The sequence below is a fragment of the Malania oleifera genome, chromosome 1 (assembly GCF_029873635.1).
Source record: "Malania oleifera isolate guangnan ecotype guangnan chromosome 1, ASM2987363v1, whole genome shotgun sequence".
NCBI classification, from domain to species: Eukaryota; Viridiplantae; Streptophyta; class Magnoliopsida; order Santalales; family Ximeniaceae; genus Malania; species Malania oleifera.
The window spans coordinates 127,480,246-127,499,811 of NC_080417.1; the positions used below are offsets into that span (position 1 = coordinate 127,480,246).

The 19,566-nt window shown below is 34.4% G+C and overlaps 1 protein-coding gene across 3 annotated transcripts in view; it reads right to left on the reverse strand.

Annotated features, from left to right (window-relative positions):
• The window catches only part of LOC131151034 (probable LRR receptor-like serine/threonine-protein kinase At1g53440), a 53,090-nt gene extending 35,232 nt beyond the window's left edge, over nt 1-17,858 (reverse strand). The window contains exons 1-11 of one of the 3 annotated variants that reach the window (XM_058102208.1): nt 17,471-17,858; nt 5,537-5,708; nt 3,709-3,780; nt 3,121-3,189; nt 2,917-2,988; nt 2,763-2,834; nt 1,350-1,421; nt 1,199-1,270; nt 1,003-1,074; nt 812-883; nt 632-703 (exon numbers count right to left, since the gene is read on the reverse strand). In XM_058102208.1, coding sequence (XP_057958191.1) covers nt 632-703; nt 812-883; nt 1,003-1,074; nt 1,199-1,270; nt 1,350-1,421; nt 2,763-2,834; nt 2,917-2,988; nt 3,121-3,189; nt 3,709-3,780; nt 5,537-5,708; nt 17,471-17,594 — 941 coding nt within the window. In that variant the 5' untranslated portion in view covers nt 17,595-17,858. The remainder of the gene's footprint in view (nt 1-631; nt 704-811; nt 884-1,002; nt 1,075-1,198; nt 1,271-1,349; nt 1,422-2,762; nt 2,835-2,916; nt 2,989-3,120; nt 3,190-3,708; nt 3,781-5,536; nt 5,709-17,470) is intronic. The other 2 variants (XM_058102223.1, XM_058102215.1) reach the window with 2 other exon arrangements.
• Between the last annotated feature and the right edge of the window lie 1,708 nt (nt 17,859-19,566).

A 19,566-nucleotide genomic window follows, 5' to 3' on the forward strand; every position in this document is an offset into this window, starting at 1 on the left:
TCCACAAGAGTTGCTCAAGGCTGAGAAGAGGAGATGAAACCCTAAAGAATTCTCTATTTAAGAGTTAACGAGGAGAGAAAAGAAGGGAAGTACCAGCAACTAAGCCAGATTAATCAGGTTTTAAGAAGTTCAGTGCTGAAACCCCATCTTGCAAATCTGCAATTAATTGAAGTTTCAAATTAAGAGAAATAAAGTGCGTAGGATTAGAAGGAGTGAAGAGAAGAAGAAATTAGAGGGAGAAGATCAGTCAGCAGTCTCCTGGAGCCAATGTACAGCTCCAAGTCGGCCCTCTTTATATATTAACAACAATAGCACATGGAGGACAAAAACACCCATCTCACACCACCTGACTGCTAAAATAAAGCATTCTCTCCTAACAAAGGGATTTTGAGGCCACAGAACTGTCAGTCACCGGAGTAAAGGAAAATTGGATTAAAATGCCGTATTTTGGGTCAATAAGCAGCATTATTGTGAACAGTCAAACTATCATTGATCTCATCGATTCTTTTCACTTGTCATATTAGGTGCCTGTTTCTTCTTCCTTGTTTTTGTCATTGGATTGGAACCCCTTTGGTGAAATGCAACGACATCTCATTTTATCTATCAAAAAAATTGATCTACATCAACTTACAAACGTTTTAGAGTTGTCAAATGTCCAATGTATCTTGGGATTGAATCGTTGATCAAGCAATTTCTGAGTGTCCTGCCCCACATATATAAAACAGCTGCTTAGAATAACTGAACAATCAAATAACGGTCATATAATATTACAATAGCACCTTTCAGGAAAGTATATCCGTATTCAACTTACAGATATTTAATGTTTTTCATAGCCCGCAAATCAGGGAATCTAGAACTCGATCCTTTCAAATCAGATATCATCCTGAAAATCAAAAGATACCAAATAAAATATTTGCTTCATTTTTCTAAATTTTCTGTGTAACCATGCATGAGATTGCTATACTGACTACAACAATTATCAAAGAGCAGAGAGGAGCTCACAATTGGGTTAAATTTGTTAGAGAAGATATGGTAGAAGGAATGGGGCCCTCCATGGATGTGCCTTGAATATCTCTGCCACAGATTAACAGTTCGTTGAAGAAAAGACTTAAATAAGTTCCAAATTTTTTTGTAGGCCTGCATTATAGTTCTCCAAGGGGAAATAGTGAAAGAAGTTGACAAGAAGAACGGTACTCACAGTCTTTCTAATTTTGTCCAACTCCCAATCAAATCTGGTATTTTCCCAGACAATTGATTCCCATCAACCCTACTGCAAATGGCAATGGCATGCAAGTTCAGGGATTTGCATATTAAAAAAAATGGCAAGTCCATACAACCAAATCACTTACAAATCCGTCAGGTTCTTCAAGTTTCTAAATGTATCTGGTATTGTTCCCGTAAAATTGTTTGCAGAGAGATGGCTGTAAATGTAAGAAACAGTGTCAAAAATTCCCTCAGCATAAAACTTATAGAAATTATTACTTAAAGTAATAATGCAGAAACAATTCTCTACGAATCATAGTAATAAAAGATGCATACATTTCAATCTCACTATTAAGGAATTAATTAAGAATCTAATAAAAGAAAGGAAACCATTTTGTTGCCATTAAAGTAGTTCTTTTTTTTCCATAGTATAGTCTCTAGCCAATACTTAAATGCAACGACTATCACAACACAAATAATATTCATTCATAGCTACGTCCATTTGTTACACACTCTCATCCCATGTTTCGGGGATTTTTCATTAAAAAAGTCAATTATTGGGCAACAATTTTGAGTCATGGAGTTAGATTAATGAGCCTTAATTCACTGTATATGAAATTGAAACATCACAAAAGTAAAACTTAATTTAGTGAGCTAAAATGAGAATAAGAATCTCTTTTTCTTTAGGCAGCCATGACCAAAAGAAGAGCGATGTCAGCGTAAAGAAGAACGAGGCTCTAGTCCTTGTAATTATTGAATATAACCAGGGAAGGATTTTCATCTAAACTCAGCATTTATAGTAAGTTTTCATTTTCAAAGCTCTGTTATGGTGCACCCTGTACTTCCTCATTTTGAATGCTGCTCTTTTAATCCTTCTTTCAGATAATTAAACACAGGTTTGCTGTTCCTAGAGAAAACAAACCTAAAACTGGTCAAGGATCTATAATAAACCTCTATCTTTATTTCCCTGCCAGTGAACCAATTTTAAGAGTCCCTCACTCTGAGTCGCCATTATAGTGCTGACCATTAATAGATCCTGCTTAAAAAATCAGACTTCTGCCCCAACAATAGTATCCTACCATGAAGTAAATGAAGGCAGTTGTGTGTAATTAAATATTGAAAGAAGCGTTAGTACAAGCCTCAGTTTCCTGCCTCATAGTAATATTCTCTCAAAACAAAGTTAATGAAGATAATCAGTGAGCAGTTAAATTACTAACATCATGGCATCAATTGAAATGTTAATGCTCAACTCATTTTTTCCAACCAAATAAACTGAGTAGCCAAGAAACCCAGAATGCACTCCGCCAAGTCCTATTGTTTTTCTTATTTATCTCTTAACACTGTTCCACATCCATGTAAATTCATTACACAAACCACAAAATGAAATGCATAATAAATAACTTATTTGCATTGCCATTGCATTTCAGCACATGATGCGAAGAGAACAGAAATAATTTGAGAAAATAATTCAAAGCTTAAAAAAAAAAAAGGCCGAAGTGGAAGAATGAAGAGTAATCCTTTTATTTATTTTTATTTTCTTTTCAGGATGGTAGTCTTACAGTCTGATCAAGCGCCTCAAATTTCCAAGATTTTCAGGAAGCGATCCACTAAGCTGATTATCTTCCAAAACACTGGAAAAGACAACTAGATTATGAACAAGATCAACTGCCCTTCATAGCCCATGCAAGCATAGAACCTAATATCAATACTTACAGATGCTGAAGAGTAGCAATGTCCCCAATTTCCTTAGGAATTGAACCACTAATGCGGTTTCCCAAAATGGATCTGTAAATGTATCAATAGTTACAAATTTTCCAACTATAAAACTGTTCAATGAGCCACTGAAAGACAAGTTTTCAATTAAAAAAATATATATGCTCAAAAAAAATATTAGATAAAGTTGTAAAAAATACTTACATACTAGTGAGAGAGGTCTTAGACAAACTCGCAGGAATTGAGCCACTAATATAGTTGTAAGTGAGATCGCTGCATTCACAAAATATGCAACAATTTAGCTTGTTCTCTTTCTCTTCATTATAATGTGTCTTGTGAGCTAATGGTGCAATCAATTAAATTTGCAAATCTATGGAAATCAAAATATGTGCAAAGGAATTCATGCAGTCCATAATCCTTTAAACAAAACTTCAACATGAAAGTGGGTAGTATTGTTGCATCCTGGAGTCACTTATATTAAAAAAATAAAAATAAATAAATAAATAAAACTAGACTATTAAAAACTTCAACATGAAACGTCTCTGCTGGAAAGTGCTGAGATTACAAAAAAGACTTGACAAGTGTTTTTTTTTATAGGAACTCATTAAATATTATCAGTCATTATGGGCTTCCTAAGGGTGTGAATTGGAACTCATGAGCAACCAAATATCTTCAATAAGGAATTAAAATTCATACTCCAAGTGTATCTAATTAATAAATGAAACAAATTAATGGAAATAAAATGAACAAGTCATTGGACTTTTCAATGAAAAAAAAAAATGGTCCACTTACATTTCTTGTAGGTAACTAAGATCTCCAAATTCTGCAGGAAAAACTCCACTTAAGTTGAGACCCTTCAGCCAGCTACGATCCAAGCAGGAATGTTTTATTAAAAAGAAAAAATAACGATTAGCGGATGAGCAAATGAAATAATTAGATCTTTTGGCAGTCCGGAATTAATCAGCCACATATTAACAATGAAAGTGGAATTCTGGCCACAAAGTCATATGAAATGTAAGCTGCCCTTCGACACGTGTGCAGAAGCACAAGTAAGGGTTAAAAATTATTTCCATGATATTGGGGCATAGATTGTTCATTTAAATTTATATTTCTTTCCTATCAGCATGGTCTTAAATTTCCATGAAATTGTAGAAATTTTTGTCGAAATTTCCGATTTCCATCACCCTCAAAATCGAAATGGCAGTTGATTTCTATCTTGCATAATTTCCGTCGAAATCTCAACAAATCATCCGAAATTTATCGAAAACTCAAAATTTTAGCAAAACTTGTTGGAATTTTAACCATACAATAAAATTTCGTCGGAATTCAAATGAGAGATTTAGGAGTGAAGTGAAATTTCTCTTTTAATTTATTTTATCAAAACAAAAGATTATTACAAGTGCTTTTGAAATTATATGAAAAACTAAACTTACAGTAATATTTTATTTAACCATTCATGTCTAAATTATCATTATTTGTATAATAAATAATATTTAAATGATTTATGAATTTCATTTGTATTAATTGAATATGTTTAATGTGCATTATTTTATAAATATGTTTGATACACGTACTATTTTACAACTTTTCCAACTCCTACAAAACATAGATGTATTTAATATGTAATATATTAGTCCTAAAACTTAAATTATTATGTTTGTTAACCAATTCTAAAGTTTCACAAAGAATTCCATGCTTTACTACTAATTTCCATTATTTTTTCAAATCAAAATCGAAATTTTCGGACTTTTGGAGATTCGAAATATGAGTCGAAATCAAAATTTAAGACCTTGCCTATTAGTACACAGTTTTACCACTTGGTCCTCCATATTTAAGGGGGCTGGCTGATAGAGGATAGCTTGCAACTAATTCTAGACAACTATATTTGGTAGGAATATTTAGAAATCAAGGATTTTGTTTTAAACTAGTAAACATGGATATTTTAGAACTTTAGTTAATTTAGGCTTATTTCGTGTGTTTTTAAGTACTTTGGGGTTATTCTGTAATTTTCTTTTTCAGTTGGTCTATTTTAAATTATTTGTGTTAGTTGTACACTTGTAGTATTGGGCGTATTAGTAGCGTGATTGTTTATTATATGGAACAGTTAGCGACCTGATTTGAGAATTCCCTGTCAGTTTTCCTCTCTCTGTCTCTCTCCAGTGCACTCTCCCTCTCCTTTCCTTCTTCCTCTTCTTCTCCTTCCTCCTCCCTCCTGCCTATCTCTGTTCGGTTCTATCCAATTTCTCTCTAGTTCTACTCTTCTCTAACTCCCAGCTGTCCTTAATTTCTTCACTGTTATTTGTTCTGCCTTCTGCAGTCTCTATTCTCATTATCTTCTTTTCTTTGTTTTCGAATTTCAGTTGATGTCGTACATCACTGGGGCTGACAAAATTTATGGTTTTAAATAGAATTTGAAGAAATTTTCACAGTTTAGTATAGGTTTTTTGCTAATCACACCAATACTTCTCACCCCACCCTGAGCAAGAAAAACATAATCCTCGAATGTAACATTATTTACATGTGTTCACATGAACATATGCCCTTACAAAGTGCATGTGCTAGCGTGTGCGAGGGCGTGTTTCTTAAAGGAAAAGTAAGACGAGGATAAAAAAGAACTTACATAGTTTTGACATGGCAAACAGTATTTTTGTCAAAAGAGCAGTCACATGTGATATTGCTCAAACTGGTATTACTATGTGTCACGTTTAGAGAATGGCCCTCTCTGCAAGAATTTTGGTTGAAGCTCCAATTAGGGACGTTTAACTTTGTGGATATGTTTTGGAGAGTCCACACTGTTATGCACAAGAAGCAGGAAGATACACTGGTTAGTCATATGAACTTATAATAGATGCACACAGCGAAAAAAGGAAAAGACTACCAATAACAGCACAATAGCTAGAAAAAGGATATCAAAAACAAAATAACACCAAATAATAATGATGTTATGAGTTTAAATCTCCATGTAACTTTTGTTAGAACAAAATCTTATAATATCAAGTACGGAAAAAACTATTACAGAACCTTAGTTTTTTAGTTAGTTTGCTATATTCTGTTTTCTGTTTATCTTTCTGTTTCTTCTTTTCTTTCTTCTTCTGTTTTTCTTCTTGATCTTTCTTTTTATCTGGTTATAAATACAGCATGTATAGCATTGTATTAATGTGTGGAATAAGAAGAAGTATTCTCATTTTCTTGCTTGAGTCTCATTTTTCTTCCAGCACTCTGTTTCATGGTATCAGAGCAAGAAAACTGAAAAGAGCCACTGCCATGTCCACTTCTTCTATTTCAATGAATAATACAATTGAAGAAAATCCGTACCACTTGCAGAGTGGTGATTCTCCAGGTACAATGCTAGTTTCCAATGTCCTCACTGGGGAGAATTATCATACATGGAGCAGATCCATGATGATGGCTTTGAAGGCAAAGAATAAAATTGGGTTTGTGAATGGTACAATAACTCAACCATCAACAACAGATGCTTCGATTGCTTTATGGGAAAGATGCAATAATATGGTGTCTTCTTGGATCATCAGCTCAGTGTCAAGAGAAATTGGAGCCAGCATCATTTGCTCCAAAACAGCCAAAGATATGTGGCAAGATCTCAAGAACAGATTTACACAGGGAAATGGGCCAAGAATTTTCCAACTTCAGAAAGATTTATCAATACTAACTCAAGAAGATATGTCGGTAAGAGATTACTATACAAAATTCAAGTCTTTATGGGATGATTTGGCTGATTATAATCAAATTCCCACTTGTTCTTGTGGTGTTTTAAGAACCTGTACTTGTGATGCTATTCGGGAGTATTTGAAATATCAAGATAAACAACATGTTATTCAGTTCTTGGTGGGATTGAATGAAGTTTTTTCTCATGTTAGAGGGCAGATTTTGATGATGGAACCTTTACCAGGAATAGACAAAATTTTTTCCTTAATGGTTCAAGAAGAGAAACAAAGAGAAATCAGCAAAACTGGGGTAATTGACAATGTTGCTTTCATGAGTAAAATGCAAGAAGCAAATTCATCAGGTTACAAATTTGTTCCTGGAAATCAGCAGCAAAGGAGAGCCAAAATATTTTGCACTCATTGTGGATTGAACAATCATACGGTTGATAAGTGTTACAAGATACATGGCTATCCTCAAGGATTTAAATTTACTTCTCGGCAGAAAGGAAAGTCTCCATCAATTAATCAAGTCACAAGCCAATCTATTGATACAACCTTTGAATCTCATAATAAGTTGCCTTTCTCTCAAGAGGATTGTCAGAAATTGTTAGCCTTAATCCACTCACAATCTAATGAAACCATCCATCATCAAGCAGCCAATGTTGTTTCTAATATTCCTTCACAAAACAACACTCAAGGTATGGTTCTTTCAAGTTTTTCTTCAAGTTGTTCATCAATATCTCAGAATCATTGGATTGTAGACACTGGTGCTACAGATCACATTGTTCATTCCATTAATTTTTTTACTTCCATAACAAAATCTTTAAATACCACTGTTATACTTCCAAATGGAAATACTGTACCAGTCACTCATCTTGGTACAGTCAAATTATCTGAAAATTTAATCCTCAAAGATGTACTTTGTGTTGTTTTTTTGTCCCACATTGGTAGAATACTTCTACCTTAGTATAAAAGGTGGTTTTGAATTTTTTATATTATTTGTCCCACATTGGAGAGAAGTGTTTTTTAGACATGAGGTTGAAGTTATATAAAGAGCTCAACTCTTAATTTGTAAAACACACCTAAAAGTTGTACTTTGTCAAGAAGTAGTGGATTGATCATCGGCGCCCGAGGACGTAGGTAATTCTATACCGAACCTCGTAAATTTCTTGTCTTGTTCTTTTTATTGCTTTATTATTAGTTTCTACATTGCTTTAATTTCTTTTATATTCAATAGCAATAGTTGTAGTATTGTTGTTTTTATATTCAATAGCAATAGTTGTAGTATTGGTATTTGGCACAAGTGGGGTGCCCGACACAACAATTGGTATCAGAGCTAGGTTGAATAGTGTTGATACGGAGGTGTTCCTCTGTTAGGATCCTTGATTCCACGTTTGATGCCTAAGAAAGACCTTGTCTACCGAGTGCTCAGAGACCATTGCGGCTCAGTCACTCCCTGGAGGTCGGCCTGGTTAAAGTGGAATTTCATAGGATAAATCAGAGTAGACACAGTTAGTACATACTATTCATCCTAGGCCTTTTACTTTGTTGGTTGCTATTGAATATATAGAAGATAGCAGAAACTAGTGCAGCAGTAGAAGAAACTCTATCCACACGAACTCCAACCCCTTCGGCTTCAACATCATCATCGAAGACGATAGCTAATGCTCGGTTTGAGGTGGAGAAATTTGATGGTACCAATAATTTTGGTATGTGGCAATGTGAAGTGATGGACATCTTGTATCAACAAGAACTAGATATTGCTTTGGATGATAAACCGGTAGATAAGGGTGACAAAGATTGGGAAAAGATCAATCGTCAGGCATGTGGTACGATTCGTCTATTTCTCGCCAAAAATCAGAAATATTGTGTTATGAGGGAGACATCTGCAAAGAAATTGTGGAAGACATTAGAAGATACATTTATGACCAAGAGTCTGGAAAATCGGCTCTATTTGAAAAAGAAATTGTTTCGCTTCCAATATCAATTAGGTATTTCGATTAATGACCACATAAATGCTTTCAATAAAATTTTGGCCGATTTGTTAAATTTGGATGAAAAGGTGAAAGATGAGGATAAAGCCATATTGTTACTAAATTCTCTCCCTGATGAGTATGAACATTTGACCACCACTTTATTGTATGGGAAAGATAAAATTACTTATGATGCTGTTTGTACTACATTGATTAGTACTGAATGCAGAAAGAAAGATCAGAGGGTCCATAAGGAAACAGCAGAAGCACTAACAATAAGGGGACGTTCTCAAAGTCATATGCCTGGAAGGAAGAGTAAATCTCATGGGAGGAGTAAATCTCGTGGGAGACCTGCTAAAGATGAATGCGCTTTTTGTCGTGAGAGAGGGCATTGGAAGAAAGATTGCGCTAAATTACAGCAGAAGAATAAGGGCAAAGCACATTCTAATGCCAATATAGCCAATAATGATAGAAGTGAGTCAGATTTTTTTCTTGTTGGAACATCTTCGTCACATTATTTTGGTGAGTGGATTTTGGATTCTGGTTGTTCATATCACATGTGTCCCAATAGGGAATGGTTTTCTAATTTTGAAGAATTAGATGGTGGGGTTGTTTTTATGGGAAATGATAATACTTGTAAAACAACTGGAATAGGATCAATACAGTTGAAATGTCAAGATGGAACTATTAAGACCTTGACTGATGTTAGGTATGTTCCAAGCCTAAAGAAGAATCTGATTTCATTGGGTGCCTTAGAATCTAGAGGGTTCACTATCACTTTGAAAGATGGAACCTTAAAGATTAAATCAGGTGCGCTGGTGGTGATGAAAGGAATAAGGAAAAATAACTTGTATTATTTACAAGGTAGTACAGTTATTAGCTCAGCAGCTGTTGTTTCTGAGAAAGATGCAGGTTTAGATACAACCAAGTTATGGCATATGTGATTAGCACATGCAGGAGAAAAATCTTTGCAACAATTAGCAAAGCGAGGTTTGTTAAAAGGTGCAAAGGTGTGCAAACTTGAATTTTGTGAGCATTGCATTCTGGGAAAACAAACTAGAGTGAAATTTGGCACAGCAATCCACCAGACTGAAGATATTTTAGACTACATCCATACAGATGTATGGGGGCCCACAAAAACGGCTTCATTGGGTGGTATGCATTATTTTGTCACTTTTGTTGATGATTTTTCTAGAAGAGTTTGGGTGTATTCTATGAAGCATAAAAATGAAGTGTGTGATATTTTCCTTAAGTGGAAAAAACTAGTTGAAACTCAAACTAGCAAAAAGATTAAACGGCTCAGATCAGATAATGGTGGTGAATACACAAGTGACCCATTTATGAAGGTATATCAGGATGAAGGTATTGCTCGACACTTCACAGTTCGAAATACACCACAGCAGAATGGGGTGGTAGAGCGCATGAATCGGACTTTGCTGGAGAAAGTTCGATGTATGTTGTCTAATGCTGGGTTAGACAAAAGGTTTTGGGCTGAGGCTGTAAGATACGCGTGTCATTTCATTAATCGTCTACCATCATTTGCAATAGGGGGAAAAACACCCTATGAGGTATGGTCTGGAAAGCCTGCTAGTGATTATGATTCTTTACATGTATTTGGCACTATGGCTTATTATCATGTTAAAGAATCTAAGTTGGATCCAAGAGCCAAGAAAGCAATATTCTTGGGGATAAGTGCAGGAGTCAAAGGATACCGTCTTTGGTGTCTAGAGACGAAAAAAATGATTTTAAGTAGAGACGTAACTTTTGATGAACTTGCGATGATGAAGAAAACAATACGCAAGGAGTCACAAGTTGAAGAGAAGACCAGTGGTACTCAACAACAGGTGGAGGTTGAGACAATTTTGGGAAACCCAGTGAGAAATGAGACTACACAAGTTAACTCTCCAGTTACGGTGGAGAATAGTGTACAAGAAGAGGAGATTTCAATTCGAGAATCTTCACAGCAACAAGAATCAATTGTTTCTCAAAGGCCAAGACGAGAAATTTGAAAACCTATTCGGTATACTGATATGGTGACCTATGCACTTCCAGTTGTGGATGATAATGTTCCTTACACTTTCAAAGAAGCAATGAGGAACTCTGAAACAGACAAGTGGAAAAAAGCAATGGATGAAGAAATGCAATCTCTTCATTAGAATCAGACTTGAGAGCTAGCCCAGCTACCCAAGGGTAAGAAAGCAATTGGTTGTAAATGGGTTTATGTAAAGAAAGAAGGATTTCCAGATGCAAATAATGTTCACTTCAAAGCTAGAGTGGTAGCTAAGGGCTACGCACAGAATGAAGGCATTGATTATAATGAGGTATTTTCTCCAGTTGTTAAACATTCTTCCATTCGAATTTTGTTGGCTTTGGTAGTACAATTTGATCTTGAACTAGTTCAACTCGATGTAAAAACTGCATTTTTACATGGTGATTTGGAAGAGGAAATCTATATGACTCAGCCAGATGGATTTCAGGTTGTTGGAAAAGAAAATTGGGTATGTAAACTGGGTAAATCGTTGTATGGTTTAAAACAGTCTCCAAGACAGTGGTACAAACGATTTCATCAGTTTATGATGGGTCAGAAGTACATAAGAAATAAACATGATCATTGTGTTTATTTTCGCAGACTACAAAATGGATCTTTTATTTATTTACTCTTGTATGTTGATGATATGTTGATCGCTTCAAAGAATAGGGAAGAAATCAACAAGTTGAAAAGTCAGTTAAATCAAGAGTTTGAGATGAAAGATCTTACTGAAGCAAAGAAGATACTTGGCATGGAGATTCGCAGAGACAGAATGAGAGGAAGAGTTAGTTTGTCTCAGAAACAGTATTTGAAGAAGGTAGTACCGAGTTTTGGCATGTCTAAGCAGTCAAAACAAGTAAGCACTCCTCTTGCTCCTCATTTCAAACTTAGTGCTGCTTTATCTCCTAAATCAAATGAGGAACGAAAGTATATGTCACAGGTTCCTTATGCAAGTGTTGTTGGTAGTCTGATGTATGCAATGGTTTGTACTAGACCTGATATTTCACAAGCTGTTAGTATGGTGAGTAGGTATATGCATGATCCGGGTAAAGGACATTGGCAAGCTGTGAAATGGATTTTAAGATATATTATGAATACGATTGATATTGGCATAGTATTTGAGAAAAATAATACTATTGATCAACGTGTTGTTGGATATGTGGATTCGGATTTTGCGGGTGATTTGGATAAACGTCGATCAACTACTGGATATATTTTTACATTTGCTAATGGTCCAGTGAGTTGGAGGTCTACCTTACAGTCTACCATTGCTTTGTCTACAACAGAAGCAGAGTACATGGCAGCTTCAGAGGCTGTTAAGGAAGCTATTTGGTTGCAGGGTTTACTTGAAAATTTGAGAGTTGTACAGAAGCAGATTGTTGTGTTCTGTGATAGTCAAAGTGTTAATTCACTTGGCAAAGAACCAAGTCTACCATGCACGAACGAAGCACATCGACGTTCGGCTTCATTTTATGCAAAATATTATTGATGGAGGCAAGATACTTCTTCAGAAGATTGCTACAACTGAAAATCCCGCAGATATGTTGACCAAGATTGTGACAACAATCAAGTTCAAACATTGTTTGGATTTGATCAATATCCTGCAAATCTGAGTATTTTTGGAAGGCGCCGATGATGTGGAACTCCAGAAAATATTAGTGACTGAAAATTTTGTTGAAGTTATCGTCAAGGTGGAGATTTGTTGTTTTTTTGTCCCACATTGGTAGAATACTTCCACCTTAGTACAAAAGGTGGTTTTGAATTTTTTATATTACTTGTCCCACATTGGAGAGAAGTGTTTTTTAGACTTGAGGTTGAAGCTATATAAAGAGCTCAACTCTTCATTTGTAAAATACACCTAAAAGTTATACTTTGTCAAGAAGTAGTGGATTGATCATCGGCGCCCGAGGACGTAGGTAATTCTATACCGAACCTCGTAAATTTCTTGTCTTGTTCTTTTTATTGCTTGATTATTAGTTTCTGCATTGCTTTAATTTCTTTTATATTCAATAGCAATAGTTGTAGTATTGGTGTTTGGCACAAGTTAGGTGCCCGACACAACACTTTGTGTACCATCTTTCTCTTATAATTTGCTTTCGGTTAGCAAGCTTGTTTCATCTCAGAAATGCACTGTTATTTTCTTACCTGATGTTTGTTTTATTCAGGAATATACCCCATGGAAGATGATTGGGATTGCTAGGAAATCTGCTGGGTTATACATATTACAGCAATCAAGTGTTCATGCTGTTGAGTTTTCACCAAAATCAAAGATTGTGAATTCTGTCACAAATTCTAAAATCTGGCATAGTAGATTAGGACATCCTTCTATGTCTCGATTGTTTTTTCTTTCAAGAAATGTATCAGATATTAGTTTTTCACACAAACTTGTTGATCATTGTACAGTTTGTCCTCTAGCCAAACAGAAAAGGCTTCCTTTTGAGATTCATTCATATAATAAAAGTTTTTCTTTCAATCTTGTGCATGCTGATATATGGGGGCCTTTTTCTGTTCCAACTCATAATGGTTCTAAATATTTTCTTACCTTAGTGGATGATCATTCTAGATTTTCTTGGATCTACTTAATGAAAACAAAATCTAAAGTTCAACATATTTTTATTGCTTTTTACAATCAAGTTGAAACACAATTTCATATAAAAATTAGATGTGTAAGATCTAACAATGGTTTAGAATTCAAAATGACAATTTTTTTAAATCAAAAGGAATTTTGCATCAAGTATCATGTGTAGAAACCCCTCAACAAAATTCTATAGTTGAGAGAAAACATCAACATATATTAAATGTAGCAAGAGCATTAAAATTTCAATCAAACATACCTTTAATTTTCTGGGGAGAATGTGTACTTACTGCAACTTATCTTATTAATAGAATTCCATCTTTCATTTTGAATAACAAATCTCCACATGAAATTTTATACAACTCAGTTCCAGCATATAATCATTTAAAAGTTTTTGGTTGCTTATGTTATGCATCAACACTTACCAAAAACAGATCAAAATTTTCTCCAAGGGCAAGAAGATGTATGTTTATAGGATACCCATTTGGCATAAAGGGCTACAAACTTTATGATTTGGACCAGCAAACATTCTTTGTTTCTAGAGATGTCATTTTTCATGAATCAATATTTCCTTTTGTATATGGTTTCAATAAGTTTTTTGGACATGACATTTCTTCTCAGTCAAATATCACTTCAGAAAGTTCTTTAGTTCTTCCAAAACCAGTTTCAAATTATAGTGAGAATATAACTCATCCTGAACCATTGCATTCAGTAATTTCTCCTCCTATTCCAGTTGTTCCACTTAATAAAGATTTACCTTTACATGATGAAAATCAATTTCCACCTTTGAGAAAATCAACTCGACAGCACAGAATGCTTGGTTATTTGCAATCCTATCATTGCAACCTAGCTACCTCTACTTCTCAATCCTCTACCAGGGATCCTACTCCTGTTTCAGGTAATAAACATAGTATATCTGATGTCCTTTCTTACTCTAAATTATCTGACTCACATAGAGTTTTTTCTATTGCTATTTCTTCTGATTTTGAACCTTCATTTTATCACCAAGTTGTTCAACATGCTCATTGGAAAGCTGCTATGTCTGCAGAATTATCTGCTTTAGAAATGAATAACACTTGGGTTCTTACTACACTGCCACCTAATAAAACTCCTATAGGTTGTAAGTGGGTATATAAAACTAAATATAACTCTGATGGTTCAATAGAGAGACACAAGGCACGACTTGTTGCCAAAGGTTATACTCAAATGGAAGGCTTAGATTATTTTGAGACTTTCTCACCTGTTGCAAAGATGGTCACTACGAGATGTGTTTTATCACTTGCTGCAATATATAATTGGCATATCTTTCATCTAGATTTTAATAATGCATTCCTATATGGGGAATTAGACGAGGAAGTTTTTATGAAGCCTCCTCCAGGTTATCTCAGCAAGGGGGACAAAAGGGTATGTAAATTGCAAAGATCTTTATATGGCTTGAAGCAAGCTTCAAGACAATGGAACTCTAAATTCACTTCTGTGTTGTTTACAATGGGTTTCTCACAGTCAAAGGCTGATTATTCTTTGTTTACCAAGCAAGAAGGAGGTTCTTTTGTTGTCTTGTTGCTTTATGTTGATGATATCCTACTTGCCGGTAGTGATACAGCTGCTCTTGAGAAGGTTAAAAGTTCTCTGAGTGCTGAGTTCAAGTTGAAGGATTTGGGGCCGTTAAAGTTTTTTCTTGGTTTAAAAATAGCTAGATCACATAAGGGTATTTCTTTATCTCAAAGAAAATATTGCTTGGAACTCATTTCAGAGTCTGGTTTACTTGCTGCTAAACCAGTTCTATTTCCTATGGATACTCATACAAAGTTATCTAAAGATGATGGTGAATTGATAGATGATGTTTCTGCTTATAGAAGACTCATTGGTAGATTATTGTATTTGACTCACACCAGACCTCACATTACTTTTGCTGTTAATCATCTTAGTCAATTTCTAGATAACCCTCGATTGCCCCATTTACAAGCTGCTATGAGAATTTTGAGATATCTTAAATCAGCTCCTGGACAAGGTTTATTTTTTCCTTCTTCATCAAAGGTTCATATTAAAGCTTTTTCAGATTCAGACTGGGCAAGTTGTCTTGATACTCGAAGATCAATAAGTGGCTATTGCATTTTTATTGGGGATTCTCTTGTATCTTGGAAATCTAAGAAGCAACACACGATCTCACGATCTTCAGCAGAGGCTGAATATAGATCCATGGCATTTACAGTCTGCGAAATCATCTGGATCAAAGCTTTACTTGCTGACTTACATCACCAACATCATCAACCAGCTCTTTTATTCTGTGATAACCAAGCAGTTCTTCATATAGCAGCCAATCCAGTCTATCATGAACGTACGAAACATATTGAAATTGACTGTCATTTGGTTCGTGAGAAATTACAAAAGGGTCTTATTACCACTCTACATGTTCCTTCTGCTTATCAGGTTGCAGATTTGATGACCAAGCCTTTAGGCTCTAAGAATTTTGAAGTACTTTTATCCAAGATGAATGTGCAGAATATCTACGCATCATCTTGAGGGGGACTATTACAGAACCTTAGTTAGTTTGCTATATTCTGTTTTCTGTTTATCTTTCTGTTTCTTCTTTTCTTTCTTCTTCTGTTTTTCTTCTTGATCTTTCTTTTTATCTGGTTATAAATACAGCATGTATAGCATTGTATTAATGTGTGGAATAAGAAGAAGTATTCTCATTTTCTTGCTTGAGTCTCGTTTTTCTTCCAGCACTCTGTTTCAAAAACAACACAGCAGAATAGTTGTGATCACTGTCCTAACACAGAAGTAAAACCATAACCCTCATGTATAGTTGCTTTCTGATTTTTTCATTCACCAACCTCAAATGAGCCTAGGGGTTTGGCATACCATAAATTGGCAATAATAGGTCTCATATGTAATTAGTTATTGCAATAAATAATCCAATCCATCTGATCCCCATATCCAAGTCCCAAGTCCAGCCAACTTCTTGCTATATTCACTCTTTTGATGGACAACAAAAAATATATTATTGCAAATCACATGGTTATGTTATCAAACACGAAAATAAATCTAACATGATCAAAAGCAGCATATGTTGATGACGTTTGCTTCCCAGCATTTGATTTGGCAAATAAAAATGGTCCAATCAATTTGGTTTCAGGCCTGTTCACACTTCATCCCTTCAACTTTTTATTTTAGTTTTATGGGTACAGACAACCCAGGGTCCAATCATTTTGTTACTGGTCCTTATCAACTTGTTAATTCTTATTCCACTGTGTCACCAAAATAATTTTCTCATCCGCTAAAAATAGTAGACAAGGTAGCCCACTGGAAAGGACTTGGTGAGGTCCAAAGCTAGCTACTGGCAACAGGAGAAAATGACCACAGCAATAATAATGCAATTAAAAATATATATAATGGCAAGGATAAGTTACATCATAACTTTCTAAAATTCAATTAAACTGTGATTGACTCCCTAAAATTTAATTATAATATTTTAATTCTTTAATTTTTCATATTCACAATAGTAAAATCTGGAATTAAAATTTTAAAGATAAAGGTCTTAATTTGAAATTTTGAAACTTTAGGGAGCGAAGTGTAATTTCGTGGAACTTTACGGACTTATGGTGTAATTTACTCTAATAATAATATAATAATTTAAACTATTAGTTAAGAGATGCAAGGGGAATTTTCAACATCCATTTTGTTCAATAATGGATAAATTAGTAATTAAAAACTTTCCATCCCCTAACTTCTCCATTAATTATATAAATTTATGAGTTGTTGTGCATAAATATCATAAATATAAAACGACAATGTTTAAATTAACGAAAATGTAAGATTAAAAAAAAACAGTAACAAAACTTCGTCTTCGTGACAATGGAAGAGCAAATACCGCGAAAACTGAAAGTGAAAACCTCTGTTAGTCCCTCTCTTGTTTACGACTGGATGGGTTGCTCGAAAATTGCAACCGAGATCCCATTCAATCCCATGGAATTTTTTTTTTTTTCCTGATTCCATAAATTTGGATCCCAAAACGAGGCCAATCAAAACATTCGAAGGAAATCTCAGCAAGCACCGCATATAACTAACATACCGAGAATAATCAATTGTGTTCGGTGGATTTCGGGTTATTTGAAGCACTAGAGAGGGGGCAGTGTGAATTTTCACAGATGAACAAGTAGATTCCGCTTTGTTTGGTTACAGAGAAAAACAAGTGAAGCACTTCGTCTCTTCTCTCAACCCAACACACCAGCACCGACAAATTTCTCGAAAACCAAACATACAAATTTATTTCCGGAACAAAATGAGACAAGAAAACAGAAATCGATACTACCTTCATCGAGAGGGAGAAGTTGAGCGTGAGATCCGAGACGCGCGAAGCAACTAATCGCGGCCACGAAGAGGAGAAGGAGGAGAGAGAAAGGAGCGGCCTTGAAGTCTGAGACGGAGGACTCCATTTGCTCCGGTTCACAGAAGTAGCGGTCCTGCTTCAGAACGATAGTTCTTTCTTCGCAGCCAATCTTCAAAAATAGCAGTTGTCGAGCGCAGACAGCGAGCGAGCGAGAGAGAGAGAGTCTGAGCAAGAACGAAAGGGTAGTTAAGACGAGCGGGAAAGAGAGAAGAGAAGGGGCAGGGGACTGTAAGAGAGAGAAACAGAGACAACAGGGCCGTTGAAGACGATTCTTCGTGGGAAAGGGGAAATCAAATTTATTTCTGGGCTCTCTCGCAACGGGAAATTAATAGAAAATTTTATTTTTTAATGTTAAAATAGTTATAAAATATTATTTGTTATTTATTTCAACATTTATATAGTAAATATTTTATTTTTCTTTTGGCTTTTAGCTCTTTTTATAATCTACAATCGTTAAAAAAAATGTAAAGATAAAATAACACTCATAAATTTTTTTAACTACAATTTTTCAGACCTCAAAGTTTTATAATTTGTTTTTAAAATGATGTGTTTTAATATTGACTTTATTATATCCATCAATAATGCTAAAAAAATTATTAAGTCAATCAATATAATATATACAAATATGTCTCCATGTATAGGACAAAATTTTAATGTGGAATTTCTAACACTAAAAAAAGAAAATTCTCAAATTTAATGAAATTTTTAAATGTAAAAGGTGTTTCTATAACTACTCATAATTATTTTTAAATAAATTAAAATATTTTTTAGTTTAAACTAAAGAGCAAGTAACTCTTTTATTTCATGTCTCTTCTCATCAATTCAAACATAGAAACCAATATTAACATTGGGCAATATATTTTTATTTGTATCCAAGGATTTTTTTTTTTTTTTCATTTCTTTCTTCAATCTTTTTGTTTCTTTTTCCACTTCTATGGTGAAACCTGAGTTTTCTGCACATTCGGCTTCTATGACAAATGTTAATTGTGCTCCAAGTGTTTGAAAAAATGACACAATCACAATGGAACCTGAGTTTTTTGTGCATTTTGCTTCTATGGAAAATGCTGATTGTGCTACAAGTGTTCGAAAGAATGACACAAAGCAGCTTTGTCCAACAATGGAAGGAGTTTTGGAGTTGCAATCAAATTTTGATGCGTTATTGGAAGAGCACGATTTTGGGGATTTTCCAGGATTACTGTTTATGTTCTCAAAATATGGAAAAAAAAAATTCAAACTTTGCAAGCTGCCAAGCATGCTTTGGTTCCATCTGTGAGATCTCAAATTGCAAAACAACTGTTGTCTTTCTTGTCTGCTCTGGATATCGCCATCTCCTCCCATAGATCATCTCCATTTGTGCTTCACATCAATGGAGTTCTTTTTTCATCATTTAACCGTAAGATAGCGACGTGAAATCTTGACTCACCATCTCCATCTTGAGGGGGTGTATTAGAATTGTTAGTTTAGTTATTAATTCTGTTGTTAATTCAGTTATGAGTTATCATATATATATATATACCATTGTAATCTTCCTTTTGTAAAATTGAACAATTTGGGAATATATATTTTATTTATTTTACAGACTAGGCATGGAAAATTAATAATTTACATTTTAGAGCATCATTTGTCCCATCATCAAAAATTTAGAATTGGGCATGACGCATTCATGGTGGATTTAAAAATAATATCTCAAAAATACTTTTTTATAAAAAAATCATTATTACTTTTTCGAAGGATGAAATTTCAGTGTCTGTAGTCAAATTATTTAATTATTATGTCACATCAGATAAAATTAATCGTTGTAGTATGGTACTGGGGCCTTGGAAGAATTCTGTATTAGTCATTGCAGCCTCCTATAAATTATATATTTCCAAGGGAAAATGAATCACCACTTCTTTGAAGAATTAGTGAACTCAAAATTGGCATTTACTAGGCCAAGTTTAAAAAATATCAATAAAAAAATTAATGAATCCATGTTTTTTTTTTTTTTTTCTATGTTTGATTATTTTAAAAAGTGAAAA